This window comes from Myotis daubentonii, chromosome 11, assembly GCF_963259705.1.
Source record: "Myotis daubentonii chromosome 11, mMyoDau2.1, whole genome shotgun sequence".
Lineage (NCBI taxonomy): Eukaryota > Metazoa > Chordata > Mammalia > Chiroptera > Vespertilionidae > Myotis > Myotis daubentonii.
Genome location: NC_081850.1, coordinates 67,190,901 through 67,209,205, shown reverse-complemented (window position 1 = coordinate 67,209,205; position 18,305 = coordinate 67,190,901). Strand labels below are relative to the sequence as shown.

Genomic DNA, 18,305 nt, shown 5'->3' with positions numbered 1-18,305 from the left:
CCCTCCAATCGCAGGATCGGCCCCTTGCCCAGGCCTGATGCCTCTGGCCTAGGCGTCCGGCCCGGGCAGCAGGGACCTGCAGTGGCAGCGGGGGTGCTGCGATCGCGCGGGCTCCGCCCCTGCCCCTGCAGGAAGCCTCTGGCTGAGGCGTCCGGCCCGGGCAGCGGGGACCCACAGCTGCAGTGGCCCCGCGATAGTGGGCTTCGCTTTAGGCCCAGGCAAGGGACCCCTAGCTCCCGGGACTGCCAGCTTCGACCGTGCCCAGCTCCCATTGCTGGCTCCACCCCTACTTCCTGCTATCACTGGCCAGGGCGGAAAAGGCACCTGATTCTCCGATCATGGCTGGGGGGGCAGGGCAAAGGCGGCCCCAGGGCCGCCTTTGCCCTGCCCCCCAGCTCTTAGCTCCCCCCTGGGTTTCCAATCACTGTCAGTGGCAGGGGGCTTCTTCCTGCTTTCCCTTTCGCCTCCCTGCATTGTGCCTACATATGCAAATTAACCGCCATCTTGTTGGCAGTTAACTGCCAATCTTAGTTGGCAGTTAATTTGCATATAGCCCTGATTAGCCAATGAAAAGGGTATCGTCGTACGCCAATTACCATTTTTCTCTTTTATTAGTATAGACTAGAGGCCTGGTGCACAAAAATTTGTGCACTCATGGGGGAGGGGAGGAGGGATCCCTCAGCCCAGCCTGTGCCCTCTCGCAGTCTGGGACCCCTCGGGAGATAACGACCTGCTAGCTTAGGCCTGCTCCCGGGTGGCAGAGGGCAGGCCCAATCCCTAGGTGCAGCCCCTGGTCAGGCTCAGAGCAGGGCCGATTGGGGAGTTGGGGCGCCACTCCCTGTCATGCACAGAGCAGGGCGGATCAGGAAGTTGTGATGCCACCCTCAGTCACGCTCAGGGTAGGGCCAATTGGGGGGTTGGGGCACCGCCCCCTGTCACACTCAAGGCAGGGTCGATGGGGAGGTTGCAGCGCCACCCCCTGTCATGCACAGAGCAAGGCCAATCAGGGGGTTGGGGCACTGCCCCCTGTCACGCACAGAGTAGTGCCGATAGGGGAGTTGGGGCACCGCCCTGTCACACACAGAGCAGGGCAGATCAGGGGGTTGGGGTGCCGCCACTCTCACACTCAGGGCAGGGCCGATGGGAAGGTTATGGCTCTACCCCATCACATACAGAGCAGGGCCCGTGGGGTGGGGGTTGGGGCGCCGCCTTCTATCACCCACAGAGCAGGGCCGATCAGGGGGTTGGGGCGCTGCCACTCTCACACTCAGGGCAGGGCCGATGGGGAGGTTATGGCTCTACCCCGTCACACACAGAGCAGGGCAGATCAGGGGGTTGGGGCGCCGCCATTCTCACACTCAGGGCAGGGCCGATGGGGAGGTTATGGCTCTACCACATTGCCGGGGTCCAGCCCCAGCAGGTCCAGGGGTCCCCAAAGGCGTAGACGGAGTCGGCGAAGAAGGAAGGACACGGAGACAGCGTTCAGTTGATCAGCAGCCTAGCCAGGATCTCTAGCCCGGATCTCCAGCCAAGTTCTGGTCTGGATCTCCAGAGAGGTTCTGCTTCGGATCTCCAGAGAGGTTCTGTCCAGGTACTCCAGTCAGGTTCAGTGTCCAGGTTCCAGTCAGGTTCTCCTGCCAATCTCTGTAGTCAGGTTCAGTCCAGGATCCCTTGCCATGTTCTCCCGCTAGGCTCTGTCTCTAGGCTCCGAGGCCAGTCCCTCTCCAGGATCCTCCGGCATGCTCTCTCCAGCAAAGTTCTTCTGTCTCTAGGCTCCGTGTAGATTCTGTCTTCTTGATTCTGTTCTAAGTTCTGAGTCTTTCTGTCTTGTTACAACTGTATTTATACCAGTTGATTTAATCCTATCAATCTCTATTACAAAGGTTAGGGTGTTTCTTATCTCCATTCCAGGGAGAAAAGATTATGTAGTTTAAGCATGATTGTTCGTAGTTAAAGGGATTAATTACCCGCCTGGCACTTAGTTGAGGGGTTTTATTCCCTCCCTAACTTCAGGGGAAAATCCCTACCTGGGGATTCAACCTTTCTCGGAGAGGTGACCTTGGTTAAAACACAGCGCCAAGAAGGTGAGCAAACATATTAAGAACAGTATGCCATATATGCCAGGTCCCTTGAAACAGCAAGGATGGACCGGCTCCCGGCACCACATCACATACAGAGCAGGGCCCGTGGGGTGGGGGTTGGGGCACCGCCTTCTATCACCCACAGAGCAGGGCCGATCAGGGGGTTGGGGCGCCGCACCCTGTCACACACAGAGCCGCAGGGCAATCAGTGGTTGGGGAGCTCCCCCTATCAGGCACAGAGCAGGGCTGATCAGGGGGTTGGGGCGCCTTCCCCATGTCACGAACAGAGCAGGGCGGATAGGGAGGTTGTGGCCCAGCCCCCTGTCACACACAGAGCCGCAGGGCGATCAGGGGGTTTGGGCGCTGCCCCCTGTCACACTGATCCCGGTGCCGGGATGCCTCTCGGCTCCGCTGATCCCAGTGTTGGGAGGCATATTACCCTTTTACTATATAGGATAGAGGCGTGGTGCACAGGTTGGGGCCGGCTGGTTTGCCCTGAAGGGTGTCCTGGATCAGGGTGGGGGTCCCCACTGGGGTGCCTGGCCAGCCTGGGTGAGGGGATGATGGCTGTTTGCAGCTGGTCACACACCCTTCAGGGTGGGGGTCCCCACTGGGGTGCCTGGCCAGTCTGGGTGAGGGGCTGAGGGCTGTTTTCAGGCTGGCGAGTGACTGAAGCTCCCAACCGCTCCTTTTTTTCTTTTTTTTTAAATTCTGGGCCAGCTTTAGCTTTGAGGATAGGCTCCAGCTCTTAGGCCTCCGCTGCTGAAAGCAGGTTTCTGGCCTTTGTTTACCTTCTGTATTTGAAACAATGTTGCGATCCTGCTGGCTGAAGCCCAGCGACTAAAGCAGGTTTCTGGGGTTTTGTTTAGCTTCTATATTTGTAACATAGTTCTTAGAGTTGCAGCTCAGAGGCCTGCAGAGGCAGGCAGGGAACGTTGGAGTCCTCCGTCACTGAAGCAAGCAAGCCTCATGTTCACTTTAAGCTGCCTGGCTGCCATCTTGGCTGGCAGTTAATTTGCATATCTCCCTGATTAGCCAATGGGAAGGGTAGCAGTCATACGCTAATTACCATGTTTCTCTTTTATTAGATAGGATACACACAGGGTGGGGCAAAAGTAGGCTTACAGTTGGGAGTGCATGAAACAGAGTTTATTCTTAATGTTATTATTATTTACCAGAGGCCCAGTACACGGACTTAGGGATTGGGTCAAAACTGGCTCTCTGACATCCTCTGAGGGGTCCCGGATTGCGAGAGGGCAGTTCTTGGGTGACGCACCCAGGGATCAGGCTCCCTCCTCTCTGGTTCTGAGTGCATCACCCGAGAACCGCAGTGACCGCAGCACAACAGCTCCTGCATTGAGCATCTGCCCACTGGTGGTAAGTGCACGTCATAGCTACAGGCCAGTTGGCCAGCTGCTTAGGCTTTTATATATATAGATTAATTGTTATATTATTTTCAATATGAACAACTGTAAACCTAGTTTTACTTTACCCTGTATATTTGCTATGAGCTATTAGCTTGCAATTTTTACATTAAATTTTCTTTCCCATGCTTAAGGCTTTTCACAAACAAATTTGTGGAGAATGTGGACAGTAAGAACTATCTCTAGTTATTTGTACATTTAAATGTATCTTAAAATAATCTAAAATGTGGTAATTAGAAATATAGGTATTAAAAAGCTGTATGTTGGCAGTTACTATTATAAATAGTTTTTCCAATGTGTCCTTCTCTTTGGAATATTGTCATAGGCTGTCAAGGTTTTCATTTTTAAAAATGAAGTAGTAGCAAAGGACACGGGCAAGTTGTTGGAGGACCTAGGGTCAATTCCAATTTAGCCACAGTCTACATATGTGACTAGGCCAGATGGAACCATTGGAGGACTCCCAAATTTGTCTTCTCTCTTATTCTCCTGCTGTACTTTTGTGCATGCTATTCTCTATGTCTGGAATGTTTTTCCATTTCTTCACCTGGCTAAATTCTTTCAGATTTAACCTGCCCATCTGGATGCCTTTGACAAACTCCTCTTACTTCTCAGCCTGACTCAGGAGGTCCCTCTCTGTCTTTCCATGCATCTATCAAGGCTCATATTTTTCACTGTTGGTTTAAATGACTGTCCCCACTCCCTCCCCATGTACACACAGGTTCTTTGAGCTTTCCTTTTGAATCTTTAGTGCCAGGAAAAAGTAGGCACCCCTGCTTAGGACACAGAAGGCACTCATTGTTTAAGTAATGAATAGATACATTTATAAAACAAGGGGGGGAAACATCATTTCAAAGGTCCCATCCAATTATAAAATATTATAAAACATCTTTCATTTACCTCTACTGGTCTTCCAAGGAAATTCGTCTTTGTTATCTTATAATGATAGAAGTCACCTTTATGCTTGTAAGAAACACTGATATCCATATTCAGTTGGAGTTTTTTAGTCAGGAGTGAATATTCTGTCAGGCCCTCGATGGCATTAATTGTATCCTATCAACAAGCAGCAAGGGACAAAAACAGGTTTAGCTTATTTATATGCTTTCTGTTTACAAGTACCCTTTCTTATGGATGGGGCAGTGTTGTCGGGAGATGAAACTTCAACTGAGTGAAACTGGTTAAGGGCCCCCTTGTGGAGGTGGAAGGAAGGTCTTTCCTTCCCCAGAGACAGGAAGGATGTGTGGCTTCAGGTCCAGATTCTCCACAATCCTGAATGTATATGACCACAGGCAAGTTGCCCTTTGAAAAATGATTCCAACTCCTTGCATGACTATTTTCTGTTCATCCTTAGGCTTCAGCTTGAAGCCATAAATAAGCTCCCCCTTTCCTTTCTTAAGGTTCCCCCTTCCGCCCTTTAGAGCATTCATCTCAATTTGTAATACTTTCATGCATAGTTTCTTGTTGGTCTTCCCCATTGTAATGTAAGAGTCAGAGGGAAAGTATTATATCTTTCCTGGAATCTATTACATTTAGTAGTACACACATGGCAGATATTCAACAAGTATCTGTTGAAAAGGTAAATGGATGAACTTAATTTTTCTGGATTTCCTCCTTCTCATCTATAAAATCAGGAAATGTAACCACATCAGAGTTTTCAAATACATGGCTATCCTGTCTGCCCATGTCTTGGTAGCCAATGCTAACCAATGCATCACTATTTCCTGCTAAGCCTATAGATCAGTGGTTCTCAACCTTCCTAATGCTGCGACCCTTTAATACAGTTCCTCATGCTGTGGTGACCCCCAACCATAAAATTATTTTCATTGCCACTTCATAACTGTAATTTTGCTACTGTTATGGATCATAATGTAATTATATATGTGTTTTCCGATGGTCTTAGGCGACCCCTGTGAAAGGGTCGTTCGACCCCCAAAGGGGTCGCGACCCACAGGTTGAGAAACGCTGCTATAGATGTACCCAAGATGAAACACATTTGCCCCCCAGAATTAGATGATCACTAAAGTAATTCTGAAGAACCCATGTAGCTCTAAGTTTTATATACATATGCACACACTCTGTAATTTCCCAAAAAATCCAGGGAACAGAGAAGATATAAACATTTGAACTAACCTTGAATATAGATGTATACTATACAACTATATAATAGTTTTAATGTAAAACATACGTATTCAAATGAATTTACCTTGGTAGATAAACATGTAAAAATCAGTATTTCTCTCAATTTTTGTTTATTTTGGGCGGGGAAGGGAACATCAGTACCTTTGTCTACATGGCAGCCACTGTTTATTACATAGGATATAACATAATTGCTGATACTCTTACTAGTCATTCATAATCATTGAGAATCACAAAGGAAGTGTTTGACTTACAGAGTCAGGAGAACTGAGTTTTTATTTTGACTCACCCACTAACTCCCTGAATGAACCTCTCAGGGTTGATTTGCTCCTCTGTGTCAGAAGGGTGCCAATGAAGATAAGCTCTAAGAGCCCTTTGATTCTAGTCATTTACTCCTATCTATAGCATGCCAGAATGAGTGTGAAATGTGTGGTGAGGAAGGTAGCTAATATGTTTCAGGGGGATAAGATAAGAAAAAGAAACATTACCTGGGTTGAATAAAAGCCACCTCCATACCTCTGCTCTTCAGATAGCCACTTGATAATTGGGTTAGCATAATTCAAATCATTCAAGTTCAAAATGGTAAGTAAAGCATAGGAAGTGGTTTCCACCATATGTGCTGTACCAGTGTTAGGTACAGGGCTATCCGGCTGTTGATCATCTTTCCAAAAGCGATAACTGGATGAAATACCTAACCATCAACAAATCATATAGATTAATATAGATTTATATGATTAAAAATATGAATTTGACATAGCAAATCTAACAGATTTTTAGCAGTTTCTTCCAATAGAGGCCTTCTGATTTCCAGAAGTTTCTTATTCTTTTATAAAAATTCCTCAAGGTGACCAATACAAAACAAGATCCTTTAATACAGTGCCATTTGTCTTTATTTGAAAAGGTCAACATGGAATGCCCACATCTTTTAGTAGCTGAGGATAGTTCTGAGACTCAATTTCCAATGGGGTAGGGGTTTTCCACCACACCAACAACCAATTCTTGGGCACCTGCAGGGTGCTGGAGAATTGAACTCAACTTTGACCCTATCTACTCTGAGATAGATAACATCAAATTTCACAGGTTAAAAATCAGCCTACAAGATGCTTTCTCCCCCCATCCTCCAATTCAGATGCTAATTCCAAACCTTTGTTGTTACCTATACATCAGACCAACTGGCTATAAATTGGAGGTTCCAAAGACCCTCCCCTCAGGCATGATTACTTTGCTAAAGCAGTTTACAGAACTCAGAGAAACATTTTACTTACTCAATTAGGGCAAGGTAGGGGGAAAGGGTACAGCGCTTCCATACCTTCTCCAGGTGTACTACTCTGCCTGAATCTCTCCATGTTCACCAACCTGGAAACTCTTTGAACCTTGTCCTTTTGGGGTTTTTTGGCGGCGTCATTGCATAGGCATGTTTGATCAAATCATTGGCCATTGATGACTAATTTATCCTCCAGCCCCTCTTTCCTTCCCTGAAGTTGGTGGTGGTAGCAGGTACTAAAAGCGCCAATCCTCTAATTACATGGTTGGTTCTCCTGGCAACCAGCCTCCATTCCTAGGTTACCTAAGGACTTTCCAAAAGTCACTTCTTTAACAAAAGACAACTTTATTGCTCTTAGCACTTAGGAAATTCCTTGACAGAAAATAATTACATTCTGGAAATGAGATCACACTCAAAGCCTGAGTTCATTCAGTCTTTTATTATCTACTTCCAATTTAAAGCACTAAACGTAATTTTATATATGCAGCACTTTTTATAAATTAGGTTCTAATTATATTTTTTCATTATTGTTCTAGTAATTTGAACTTGTCACCTCAAATTTGTTTTTAAAACAAATTATTTTAAAAAACTGTAAAGCATATTTAGAAATTATATTTTGAAGATTAGTGAAAATCTTGATGTGTCTGTTTAAAAGTCAGGATTCCATTATTTGCATGACTTTATACAAGATGTTATCCTTTCCACTCAGAGACTCAGGTTTGCTATATTTAGAATGAAAGATTTGGTGTTTAAAGATACTTCCAGCTCAAATATTATTTGAATTAAGTTCTCTTCTAGCTCTTAAATTCTATATTTTATGATCCATATCTTATAATACTCAAGACATTTGTTTGGTGTTAGTATAAGTATTGCATAAGTGGTTTTGAGATATATGTTAAAATTCAGTTATTTTTAAATGATGACAGAAGTCACATTTTATAGATGGTGACAAACCTCATGTAAGATATATTAAACTTTTAGAAAACATTAGCCAAGAGAGGGCTCAGAAGTGCTCAACCATGCCCATGCTGATATAGGCACATTGGCCAATCATCACTGTTACTCTCTATTTCTTTACTCTTGACCTATAGGAAGCAATATCTTTAGTCTTCAAAGTGAAATATATACCTTTATAGCCAAACTGGTACAATATAAGCTAATAATAATTTCACTTAAAGTAGAAATTAAAGTTCTAGGGCTCTCACTGGCCACCCTGGCACCTTGATGTGAAAGAGACACAGACACCCCTTGCTCAGGTGGAAGCAGGCCCAAACCACACGCATGGGTGGGGAAGTGGAGCAAGGGCTGGATTTCAGCCTCAATTCATTGGCTTGCTTGAGAATCTTGTATATTGCACAACTATATACCGGAGTCCTGCTGAGCTCCTGTAATGACCTCCAAGGCCCTACATAATTGCTTCACCCTCTTTTTTCCCTAACCTGATTTTCTACCCCTCATCTTTCTCCTCTCCAGCCACACTGGCCTCCTTGCCATTCTCAGAGCACCAGGCACACTCCTACCTCGGGGTATTTGCACATACTGTTACTCCACCAAAAACACCCTTCTAGATGACCACTGGCTGGCTTCCTCAACTTATCTCCTTCAGCTTTCAATTCAAATATCATCTTCTCAGTGAGGTTTAAGCCTCATCACTCTATCAAAAATTACAACCTTCCAGCCTGGCTGGTGTGGCTCAATGGTTGAGCATGGACCTATGAACCAGGAGATCATGGTTCGATTCCTGATCAGGACACATGCCTGAGTTTGAGGGCTGGTCCCCAGTAGGGGGCCTGCCGGAGACAGCCAATCAATGATTCTCTCTCATCATTGATGTTTCTATCTCCTTCTCTCTCTCTGAAATCAATAAAAATATGTATTTTAAAAAATTAGAACCCACCACTTCATCCTGTCTTCCCTTCTCTGCTTGATTTTTCTTCATATTACCAACCTATTCGCTATATGCAATGTTTTATTTATTTATCACATTGTTTCTCCTTAATGAGGATGTAAGTTTCATGAGGGCCTGGATTTTTCTTGTTGTTGCTGCTGCTTTATCCCCAGAGCCTAGAACAGTGCCTGATACATAGGAGGTACTCTATACATATTTATTAGATTTAGGAATGAATAAATATGTACTGAATGAATGGCACTTATTACATTGCATTTTGATGGTTTGTTCCTTTAGGGCAGTGATTGTGTTTTACTCAACTTCGCATGCCACACCTACTTCCCAGAATGACCAGATTCTATATACTTAGTAAACGCTTGCTGAAAAATGTATGGAGCCAGTCATACCTTTAACTAAAGCTTTCTTCTTCAGGGCTGAGACAATGGAACGAAACTGTGAGTGAGTTGTATCTCCCAGGGAAAGAGCATAAGCAGCAATGGCCAGTGTGAAGGTGCTCTGGGCTGAGAGGGCATTTTCAAGTAGAAATGAGTCAGCTTCATTTAGAGCTGTGTTGATTTTCTGGAAACAAGGGAAGAAGATACCTGTTTCTTTGTGAAGCATCAACCTATCAACTAATGTGAACTACCCCCATGTGGCACCATCCTGGGGTAGACAAAATAAGGGGTGGGAAGAGAAATAACCTAATGGAAATGGATGGTGTCTGGCAGAAGCAAACACTTCCCAGAGAAGGAGCAGAGCATAATCTCAGAAGTGAAAATGAGGTTGTCCAAATTGGGTCAAGCTTTTTGTGCCTCAATTCTCATCTCCTTCTAGAGCAGTGGTTCTCAACCTTCCTAATGCCGCGACCCTTTAATACAGTTCCTCATGTTGTGGTGACCCCCAATTTCATTGTTACAAATTGAACATAATTAAAGCATAGTGATTAATCACAAAAACAATATGTAATTATATATGTGTTTTCCGATGGTCTTAGGCGACCCCTGTGAAAGGGTCGTTCGACCCCCAAAGGGCTCGTGACTCACAGGTTGGGAACCGCTGCTCTAGAGGTTTTCTACTTTAGTTTCTACTTCCAAGTCATACCTAGCCTCCAGGAAGAAAAAGCACTGAGCATAGACACAGCTTTCATCACCCCCCCCCCCCCAGCATAACTGGGACAGATTCACATTTTCAAAAGGAATTTTACTAAATAAAACCATAACTAGCAGAAAAAACGTTAAGCTGCCAAAGTACTTTTTGGTCCTAAGGATTCCTGGAAAAAAGTTTCTATTACTTTGTCCTGCGACAACTAAAATAGTTATTTTGGACAAGTGGTTAGGAGAAAGTGCAGTGCAATGCTGCTAACATCTTGCCTGGCTCCTTCTCTCCCAGCTCCATCTGTGTCTCACTCATGTACTGCTAGGTGCCAACTGGTCCTCTAGACCCCTGTGAACTGGTCCTCATCAATTATTTTGTCTTGTTAAACATAAATAACAATTATCTTGAAACAAATGAAAAAAATTATTTTGCTTTATGGTTCAAGTCCTACAAATTCCCTTGGGTTTTTTCATTTTCATTCTGAATGCTGGTTTGAAGGACTTGCCTAATTTTCTTCTGATTTGTAGGCAGGAATGCTTAACCGCAGCTCAGGGACCCGTCTCTTCCCAGATCAGAGCTTCATATCTGTTACCCCTTTGAATCTTTTATGTTGATTCACTTAAGTGAATCCTCTCCTTTCTCCCCCCAGCTTACAAGCAAATGAAACAGCAAACATACTATTGTGTATCCTCAGTAGTTCCATGATATAGAGTGCTTCAACAATAGATAAGAGTCATATACATATCATAAGATTTGTTAGAGATAAAAGAAGGAAGCTGGGATACTGGGCCATTCTCTCATCACAGTCAGAAGTTACCAGTTCTAATCCCAGCTCTATAATTCAGTAGCCTGTGAAACTGCACAACTGAATTCACCTGTCCTATAGGCCTCAGTTTTCTCAACTGTCCAGTGGGTTGGATTAGGTGGTCTCTAATCGATCATAATTCTGAAATCCTTTGATTCTGGAGTTATAGTTACCTTCAAGGTCTGCCAACCCCCCGCCCCGCGCCCCCCCGCCCCCCCTGCACCCTCTCTCCCCGCCCCCCTCCCGCCCCGCCCAGCCCCTCAAGTCCCCACATCCAGAAATAGATGATGGGTTTTAGAGAAAAAAAAATCCTCTTACTTACCACTAGCGGGCATATATCAAAAGCCTTTCTAATTCCAATCACAGTAAAGGCTGTAAGATATAAGGTGCTCTCTTGGGCTTCAGTAGACAAGGTTCCCTAAAAATAATGATAAAGGAGAGTGAAGTGGTGTCTTTAAAGCAAAATGACCTAGTTCTAATCTCCATTTTGAGCTTAATATCCCTCTCTCCCTTCATACCTTCTAGTTGGACAGCTTGCCATTTCTCAGTAAACCCTGTGTCTTTCTTACTTCGTGCCTTATTGTGCCCTTCTCTCCCTCACCTCCCCACCCTGAAACTCTACTTCATACCTCTTCACCACATTCAAATTCTTCCCCTCCTTCAAAACCCTGTTAAAATGAACCAAACAGTTCTAGCTGGTTTGGCTTAGTAGATGGAGCGTCGGCCTGGGGACTATTCTGGTCAAGGGCCATGCCTGGGTTGTGGGCTTATGCAGGAGGCAGCTGATCAATGATTCTTTCTCATCATTGATGTTTCTATCTCTCTCTCTCCCTCTCCATTCCTTTCTGAAATCAATACAAACATATTTTTTTAAAAAACGAACAAAGCTCTCTTAAAAAAAATGCACTATTCTGCCACTATTCTCCTATATTTTTTTTCTCTTGGGGCAGTGACATTCCAATGCAATGTTTCTAAGACCTTCCATGAAGTGACCTCTAATACCTCTCCAGTTTTATTTCATGTCACTCACCCCCTAGCTCTCTTGGCCCCAGCTCTTTGAATGAACCATCCTCTCTCCCCACTTCAAAAATGCCAGGGACGCTCCACTTGGAACACTCTTCCTGACTCCCTCCTACCTAGCTCCCAGGAGGTTGGTAACTCATTTTTTTTAACTCCCCCAATCTAGGTTAGATCCCCTGCTTTCAATGAAATGATATTTCCATTTTCTAAACAAGTATCTCACACCTGAAATTACCTACTCAATGTCTCTGCTAGATCATAAGCTCTGTGGCCTCAGTGACCACACCCGTTTTGTTCACTGTTGTGACCCTACCATGTAGTACTTAATACACTTGCAATTAACATTTATTGAGAAGATGAATAAACATACACATTAATGTCTTGATTAGAATCATTAGTATTTTTATTCCACCTTCCCTACCAGTGTGTGAGCTCCTTTGTGGCAGGACACTGCCTGGTCCATCCTTCCCACTCTTCCTCCCCCATGCTGCCCAAAATAGGCCCTGGCATGTATTAGGTGCTCAGTGAATAGTTGTTGAATGAATGTAGATAGATGGATGAATGGGATAGACATCTTAAGAAAAATAATTGTTATAGCATTTTATTCTTCAAATGCCATTTTCAGTTGCCCCCTTACCTTGAGAGAGTCCTAATCTGCTATTGGTCCAACAGAGGACCATTATGAGACTCCTGTTAGCCAGGGAGCTCCTTGTGTCTGATAAAAAATTTTCTAAGGAGTATAATATATTGGAGCAATACTGAAATTATTTTGTATGTCAAGCATATAAGTAGATTCTAATCTCAAACAACACTTTGTTACACTTTGTAATAAATTGACCTCAATCTCTCTTTCCAGCAGAGAGTAAATAGGGGCCTTCCCATCTTTCATGATAACACCCTGCAGCCTTGACTTGGAAGAGGGCTTTGAACTTCAGGTACAGATTCCATACCAAGGGTACATGGACAGTTAGTGCATTCTATTTGTTCCAGGATCTCTAGCTCTTGCTCCCTACGAACCATCAATGCCTGTTATATAAGATGTCTAAGGTAGCACTTATCTGACCTATACTGGATGGTCTAAAGAGCAATCAATACAAGACCTTTCAAATTCTTTGTATACAAGAAGAGCTTCTTGCAGGGATACACCTATTTTTTTTCTCCTTTCTTCTCATCCTAAGATAGGATGAGAATGAAATTCGAACTTTTAAATAAAAATATTGCTGATCTGAATATTTGGTTTCCTTACCCGTAACTTTAGTGGTTGATAATGGGAATATTTCTTGAAAGATCCATTTGCTAGTTGACAATGTTCAACCAACCAGGTTAAAGAATTACAAATTGAGTTTTGGTCCTGAGGTAAATATTTATGTAATTGTCCCAGTACTCTTAAAACAAAAGCTGTTAACCTTTAAGACAAAAATCAAATAAATAAACATTTAGAATTGAATCCCTTTTGGCTGTCACTTTACAGTGTGTTTTAGTTCATACAGTGTTTGTTCTTTAAAAGTAAACATTTTAAAACATGCAATTCCAAAGTAAGTTGTCATCATTTTACAAGAGAAGGGAAGATTTTAGGAAGATCTCCAAAAACATTCAGTCAGCAAGTGGGAGCCACACATCTTTTGTGATTGCAACACTGTTAGCCCATACACAAGCTAAAAATTGATGTCTGATGAAAAAAAATTTTTTAGGTTAAAGACAATAGAAAAACAAATAGTATTGAGTCAAGGCACTGACCCATGAATATGAGATGTGGGAGAGCAAAATCATAAAATTCTAGGTTATAAACCTTGTACAAACTATCAAGTCTAAATCCCTGTCTGAGGCCTGAACACCCTTCCCGAACATCCGTGGGGATGTTTATCTGCTTCCCCTTGAGTCATGTCATTGATTCAGGACTCATCATCTCACAATGAAGCTTTAATGATCATAATTACTCAGTCAAAAATCAATTAAAGCCTTTACTAAAATCTCTCAAAGAATACCAGACAGGATCTAATTCACAATCTCCATATTGCCTCTTATACCTTCATTCCTCTCCTCTGGTTCCCTCACTCACTCAACTGCCCAAGATCTGCCCATTCTTTAGCTCCTCAGATGCCTTTGAGACACTTGACTTACTCTCTCACTTTAAAATTTTGTTTTCATTTTCCTTAAAAAAATAAAAGATATATTATTCATTGTACTTTTTGCATATTTCCTGTATTTCTCCCCCCACCCCCCCCAAATTTTTGAAAGTATTCAGGTAGAAGCCATTTTTTTCTACGTATCTATTTCTCTCAAGGAACTTATGGAATTGGGTCTAGGACAGTACACAAGTGTTTCTATGTTTTTGGCTGAACACTATCCACTCAGTTTTGTCCAGAACTCCTGAGAGGCTCTGGGTGTTTACTGAGAGGCTGTCACATTTTCTTATGCGGGTTTCTGTTCTCCAGGCATTTAGTTCCCAGCTTCTGTTGTGGTGGTTTTCAGTCTGGATCAGCATCCACCCACTGTATCCTGACTGGTGTAGCTCAGTGATTGAGCATCGACCATACACATGGATCAGTTGTCTCCTGCACACCCCCTACTGGGGATTGAGCCTGCAACTGGGGCATATGCATATGCCCTGACTGGGAATCGAACCAGAGACCTCCTGCTTCATGTGCACTGAATAAGGGAACAGAGAAAGACCTGAGGGAGGTAAAGAAGCCAGCCATGCTGATACCTGGGGGGAGCATTCCAGATAAAAGAAATAGTGAATGCAAAGGCCCTGAGTTGGAAGGATGGCTGGCATGTTTGAGGAACAGCAAGGAGGCCACTGGGGTTCTAGTGGAATGAAAGAGAGTAGAAGGGGATACAGATGGGGAGGTGAGGTGGGGTCAGAACAGGGAGGGCCTTATAGATCCCAGTAACAACTTTGATAAAATGGGAAGGTTCTGAATGGTTTTGAATGGCATGAACTAACTTATATTTTAACAAGGTCATTCCAGACGTTGTGCTGCATAGACTGAAGAGGGTCAAGAGCTGAAGCCAAAAAAACCTAAGGAGGCTAATGCCATAATCCAGGTGAGAGGTAAGAGTGACTTAGATCAGGATGGTATAGTGCAGTTGGTAAGAAGTAGTCAAATTCAGGGTACATTTTGAAGGTGCAGCCAAAAGTATTTGATGGATCAGATCTGGCTTGTAAGAGAAAGAGCAGTGAAGGATGACTAGGCTTTTAGCCTGAGCAACTAGACAAATGAAGTTTCCATTAAGGTTGTTATTCTTAAGTTAATCAACTACTATGTAAAATGCAAATCAAAACCTTCTACTTACCAAGTACTAGCATCTCCACCTTTCCACATGCTATAAGAATAGTCAGGATTTTTGTAGGACATGATGCTTATCATCCCTAAGAGGCATCAGAAAAAGAACAGAGTGCTTCATTGACCTCCATATCTACTCAAAGAGTGCTTCATTAGCTCCTGGATAATAAAGTAGTAAATTTCCCTTGATGTTGGGCAGCAAGCATATGCTCTGTGGCCAACAGTGAATTTAGCAAACGAAGATTACAAATCACCTGAATTGGGAATTATCAAGTAAAACATTCTGAGCTCATTCAAGAAGGGAGGAAGTGCTTTGGAATGCAGGTGTTTTGTCTCTCAGCCATGCAATTTAGAAAGTTAAGCCAAAATGCAACAGCAAATAGTATTTATTCATATAGCAGAGTCTATCTTATGATTTTTTTGCTGAAATGCTTTTATAATTAAGCTTTTGTGTAATTCTTAACAACATAAATATTAGTTTAATTAAACTATTGGTTTAAAAAACAAGATTTTTATGTACAGTATATGAAATAGATATTTTACCTTCTTTTAATTTTCTCTTCAAGTATTGTTTTTCGGTTAATGCATTTTGAAAAATGTTCCAATGATCTCCTGCTTCCAGGTAGTGATAAACATAGAATACTGGGACAACGCTCATCAATTCCGCCTCTGCATTTCCCTTGGGGAGGTTGGCAAGCATATCAATACCTTCCCGACTCAGAACTGCAGATATGACCTCACCCATAAGTAGTCCTGAAACACACACACAATTCAAAAGAGGCACAGTTAATGTCTATTAATTTCTGAGTAATAGTATATTTCAAATAGAGATAAGAGCAAGCATCCCTATTCTTTCCTTTTTATCTAGGCAGCTGAATTACTTCTCAGAACTGGGGAGATAAAAAAAATAAAAGATCTGGTTAGGAAGATAGATTTTTTAAAAAACATACCAAAAGTAGGCTTAAAATACCACTGTTAGAGTCCAGCCAGCATGGCTCAGTGTTTGAATGTCGACCTATGAACCAGGAGGTCAGTTTTCAATTCCCAGTCAGAGCACATGCCCGGGTTGATGGCTCCATCCCCAGTCTGGGGTATGCAGGAGTCGGCTGATCAATGATTCTCTCTCATCATTGATATTTCTCTCTCTCACTCCCTCTCCTTCTCTGAAATCAATAAAAATATATTTTAAAAAATACCACTGTTATATGGTGGTAAAATGGTGTAATAACAGTAAGTAGATTACTGCATGGAGTACATGGCAAATTAATTGCCATTCAATCTGATAGCATTAAACGTTGTAAACCTTATTGATCAGTTGCTTCCCCAAAGCAAAGAATCTGAATTTGTGAATGCTCTATGAGTGCTGTGAGGGTCCCGTCCACAACTCACTATGCAATCCTGGGCAAACCACTTTCTTATACACACAAGGTTGCACAGGAGTTAAAAAGTCCTTGCCAGTACTAACATTCAGTGATTCCAAGATCTTATCTGAGATAAAGTGTAATCAGGATCTTCTATTATTTTGATGATATGTCACTAAATTGTAAAGGCTGGAGACCAGCAAAGTCACCACTTTTGCAAATGCAAAAGAACCCCCTGGGATTGGTACCTGAGCAGAGCAGTACTCAGTTTTGGGGCCATTTGCAGTTCATAAGGCATTCTCTGGAGCAGGACTGGCCACTAAACTCATGGAAAGTTCTTAAGTCTAGAAGCAGCTTCACCTGCATTGAAGAGAAATCTTTGGGCCAATGACAGCTCCCAAATTCCATCATGGAGAATAAGTTTCCATTGAAATCAGGCCAGTGGAAGAAGATAGTAGGAAAAGTGGTCAGGGATTTGAAGGAGGGAATAATTGTAGGGTGAATTTGTATATACCACTGAATAGAGAAGAGGAGAAACAGAATAATCATGATGATATTTGAATTTTGTTTGAAGCACAAAGTGAAATGATAAATAAAAATGGCATTTGTTAATTTACCTTTTACACTCACAATCCTTTTGACTTTTGTCTTGGGGACCAAATCTAATGGTACCCTGTATGGGAACTCCTTTTGTCTGCTAACGACACCTGAAATAAATTTTAAAAAAAGTTATTAGATTTACACAGAGTTCTTGAGGGAAGATTATTAGAAGATTATTTACAAGGAATCTTCCAAGGAATTAAAAAAATAAAACTCGAGGAGAGAACCAAGATGGCGGCATAGGTTAACGCCGGAGTTTGCTGCTTTGAACAACTACTTCAAAAGTGAAACTAAAAGACGGAACGGACATCACCCAGAACCACAGGAAGGCTGGCTGAGTGGAAGTCCTACAACTAGGAGGAAAGAGAAACGCATACGGACACTCAGAGGAGGCGCAGTGCTGAAGTCAAATTCTGAGGTGCGGAGTGCGTGGAGCAGGCTGGCGGCGGAGGGCGCGGTTGTTGTTTTCAATCGGGAGGGAGTCGCAGACTCTGAGATCCAGATACAGGCGAGTCTTTAGGGACCCAGACTCAAACGGGAGAAGCGGGACTGTCTGGCTTCGGTCAGAGCGAGTGCAGCTTTCTCTCCCAGCTTTGCAGCGGGTGCTGGGACTCAGAGAGGCAGAGCCCCTGGGGACAGGACTGAGAGCCGCCATAACTGCTCTCTCCGGCCCACCCTGTTGATCATGTGCGACCCGCCCTGCCCAAGCCCTGCACAGAGGCATTTGCCGGATAGCCTCAGGCAAAGGCTAGATTAGCCCCTCCCTAGAGGACAGAAGTTCTCTCACTGCTGACACAGCTGAATCTCATAGCCACTTGGCCTGGAGGTCAAACCCTCCCTGGTATTAGCTACAACAATCAAGGTTTAACTATAAGACTGCGAACAAAGACCACTAGGGGGTGCACCAAGGAAGCATAACAAAATGCGGAGACAAAGAAACAGGACAAAATTGTCAATGGAAGATATAGAGTTCAGAACCACACTTTTAAGGTCTCTCAAGAACTGTTTAGAAGCCGCCGATAAACTTAATGAGATCTACAAGAAAACTAATGAGACCCTCGATGTTATATTGGGGAACCAACTGGAAATTAACCATACACGGACTGAAATAACGAATATTATACAGACTCCCGACAGCAGACCAGAGGAGCGCAAGAATCAAGTCAATGATTTGAAATGCAAGGAAGCAAAAAACACCCAACCGGAAACACAAAATGAAAAAAGAATCCAAAAATGCGAGGATAGTGTAAGGAGCCTCTGGGACAGCTTCAAGCGTACCAACATCAGAATTATAGGGGTGCCAGAAGATGAGAGAGAGCAAGATATTGAAAACCTATTTGAAGAAAT

At 43.3% G+C, this 18,305-nt stretch overlaps 1 protein-coding gene across 1 annotated transcript in view; it reads right to left on the bottom strand.

The window, feature by feature from the left end:
• C5 (complement C5) overlaps positions 1-18,305 on the bottom strand; it is a 90,405-nt gene that overhangs the window by 18,928 nt on the left and 53,172 nt on the right. Inside the window, exons 23-30 of the mRNA XM_059657793.1 lie at positions 16,976-17,065; positions 15,541-15,750; positions 15,008-15,083; positions 12,957-13,116; positions 11,013-11,108; positions 9,198-9,369; positions 6,127-6,329; positions 4,403-4,555 (exon numbers count right to left, since the gene is read on the bottom strand). Of these exons, the coding sequence (XP_059513776.1) occupies positions 4,403-4,555; positions 6,127-6,329; positions 9,198-9,369; positions 11,013-11,108; positions 12,957-13,116; positions 15,008-15,083; positions 15,541-15,750; positions 16,976-17,065 (1,160 nt within the window). The remainder of the gene's footprint in view (positions 1-4,402; positions 4,556-6,126; positions 6,330-9,197; positions 9,370-11,012; positions 11,109-12,956; positions 13,117-15,007; positions 15,084-15,540; positions 15,751-16,975; positions 17,066-18,305) is intronic.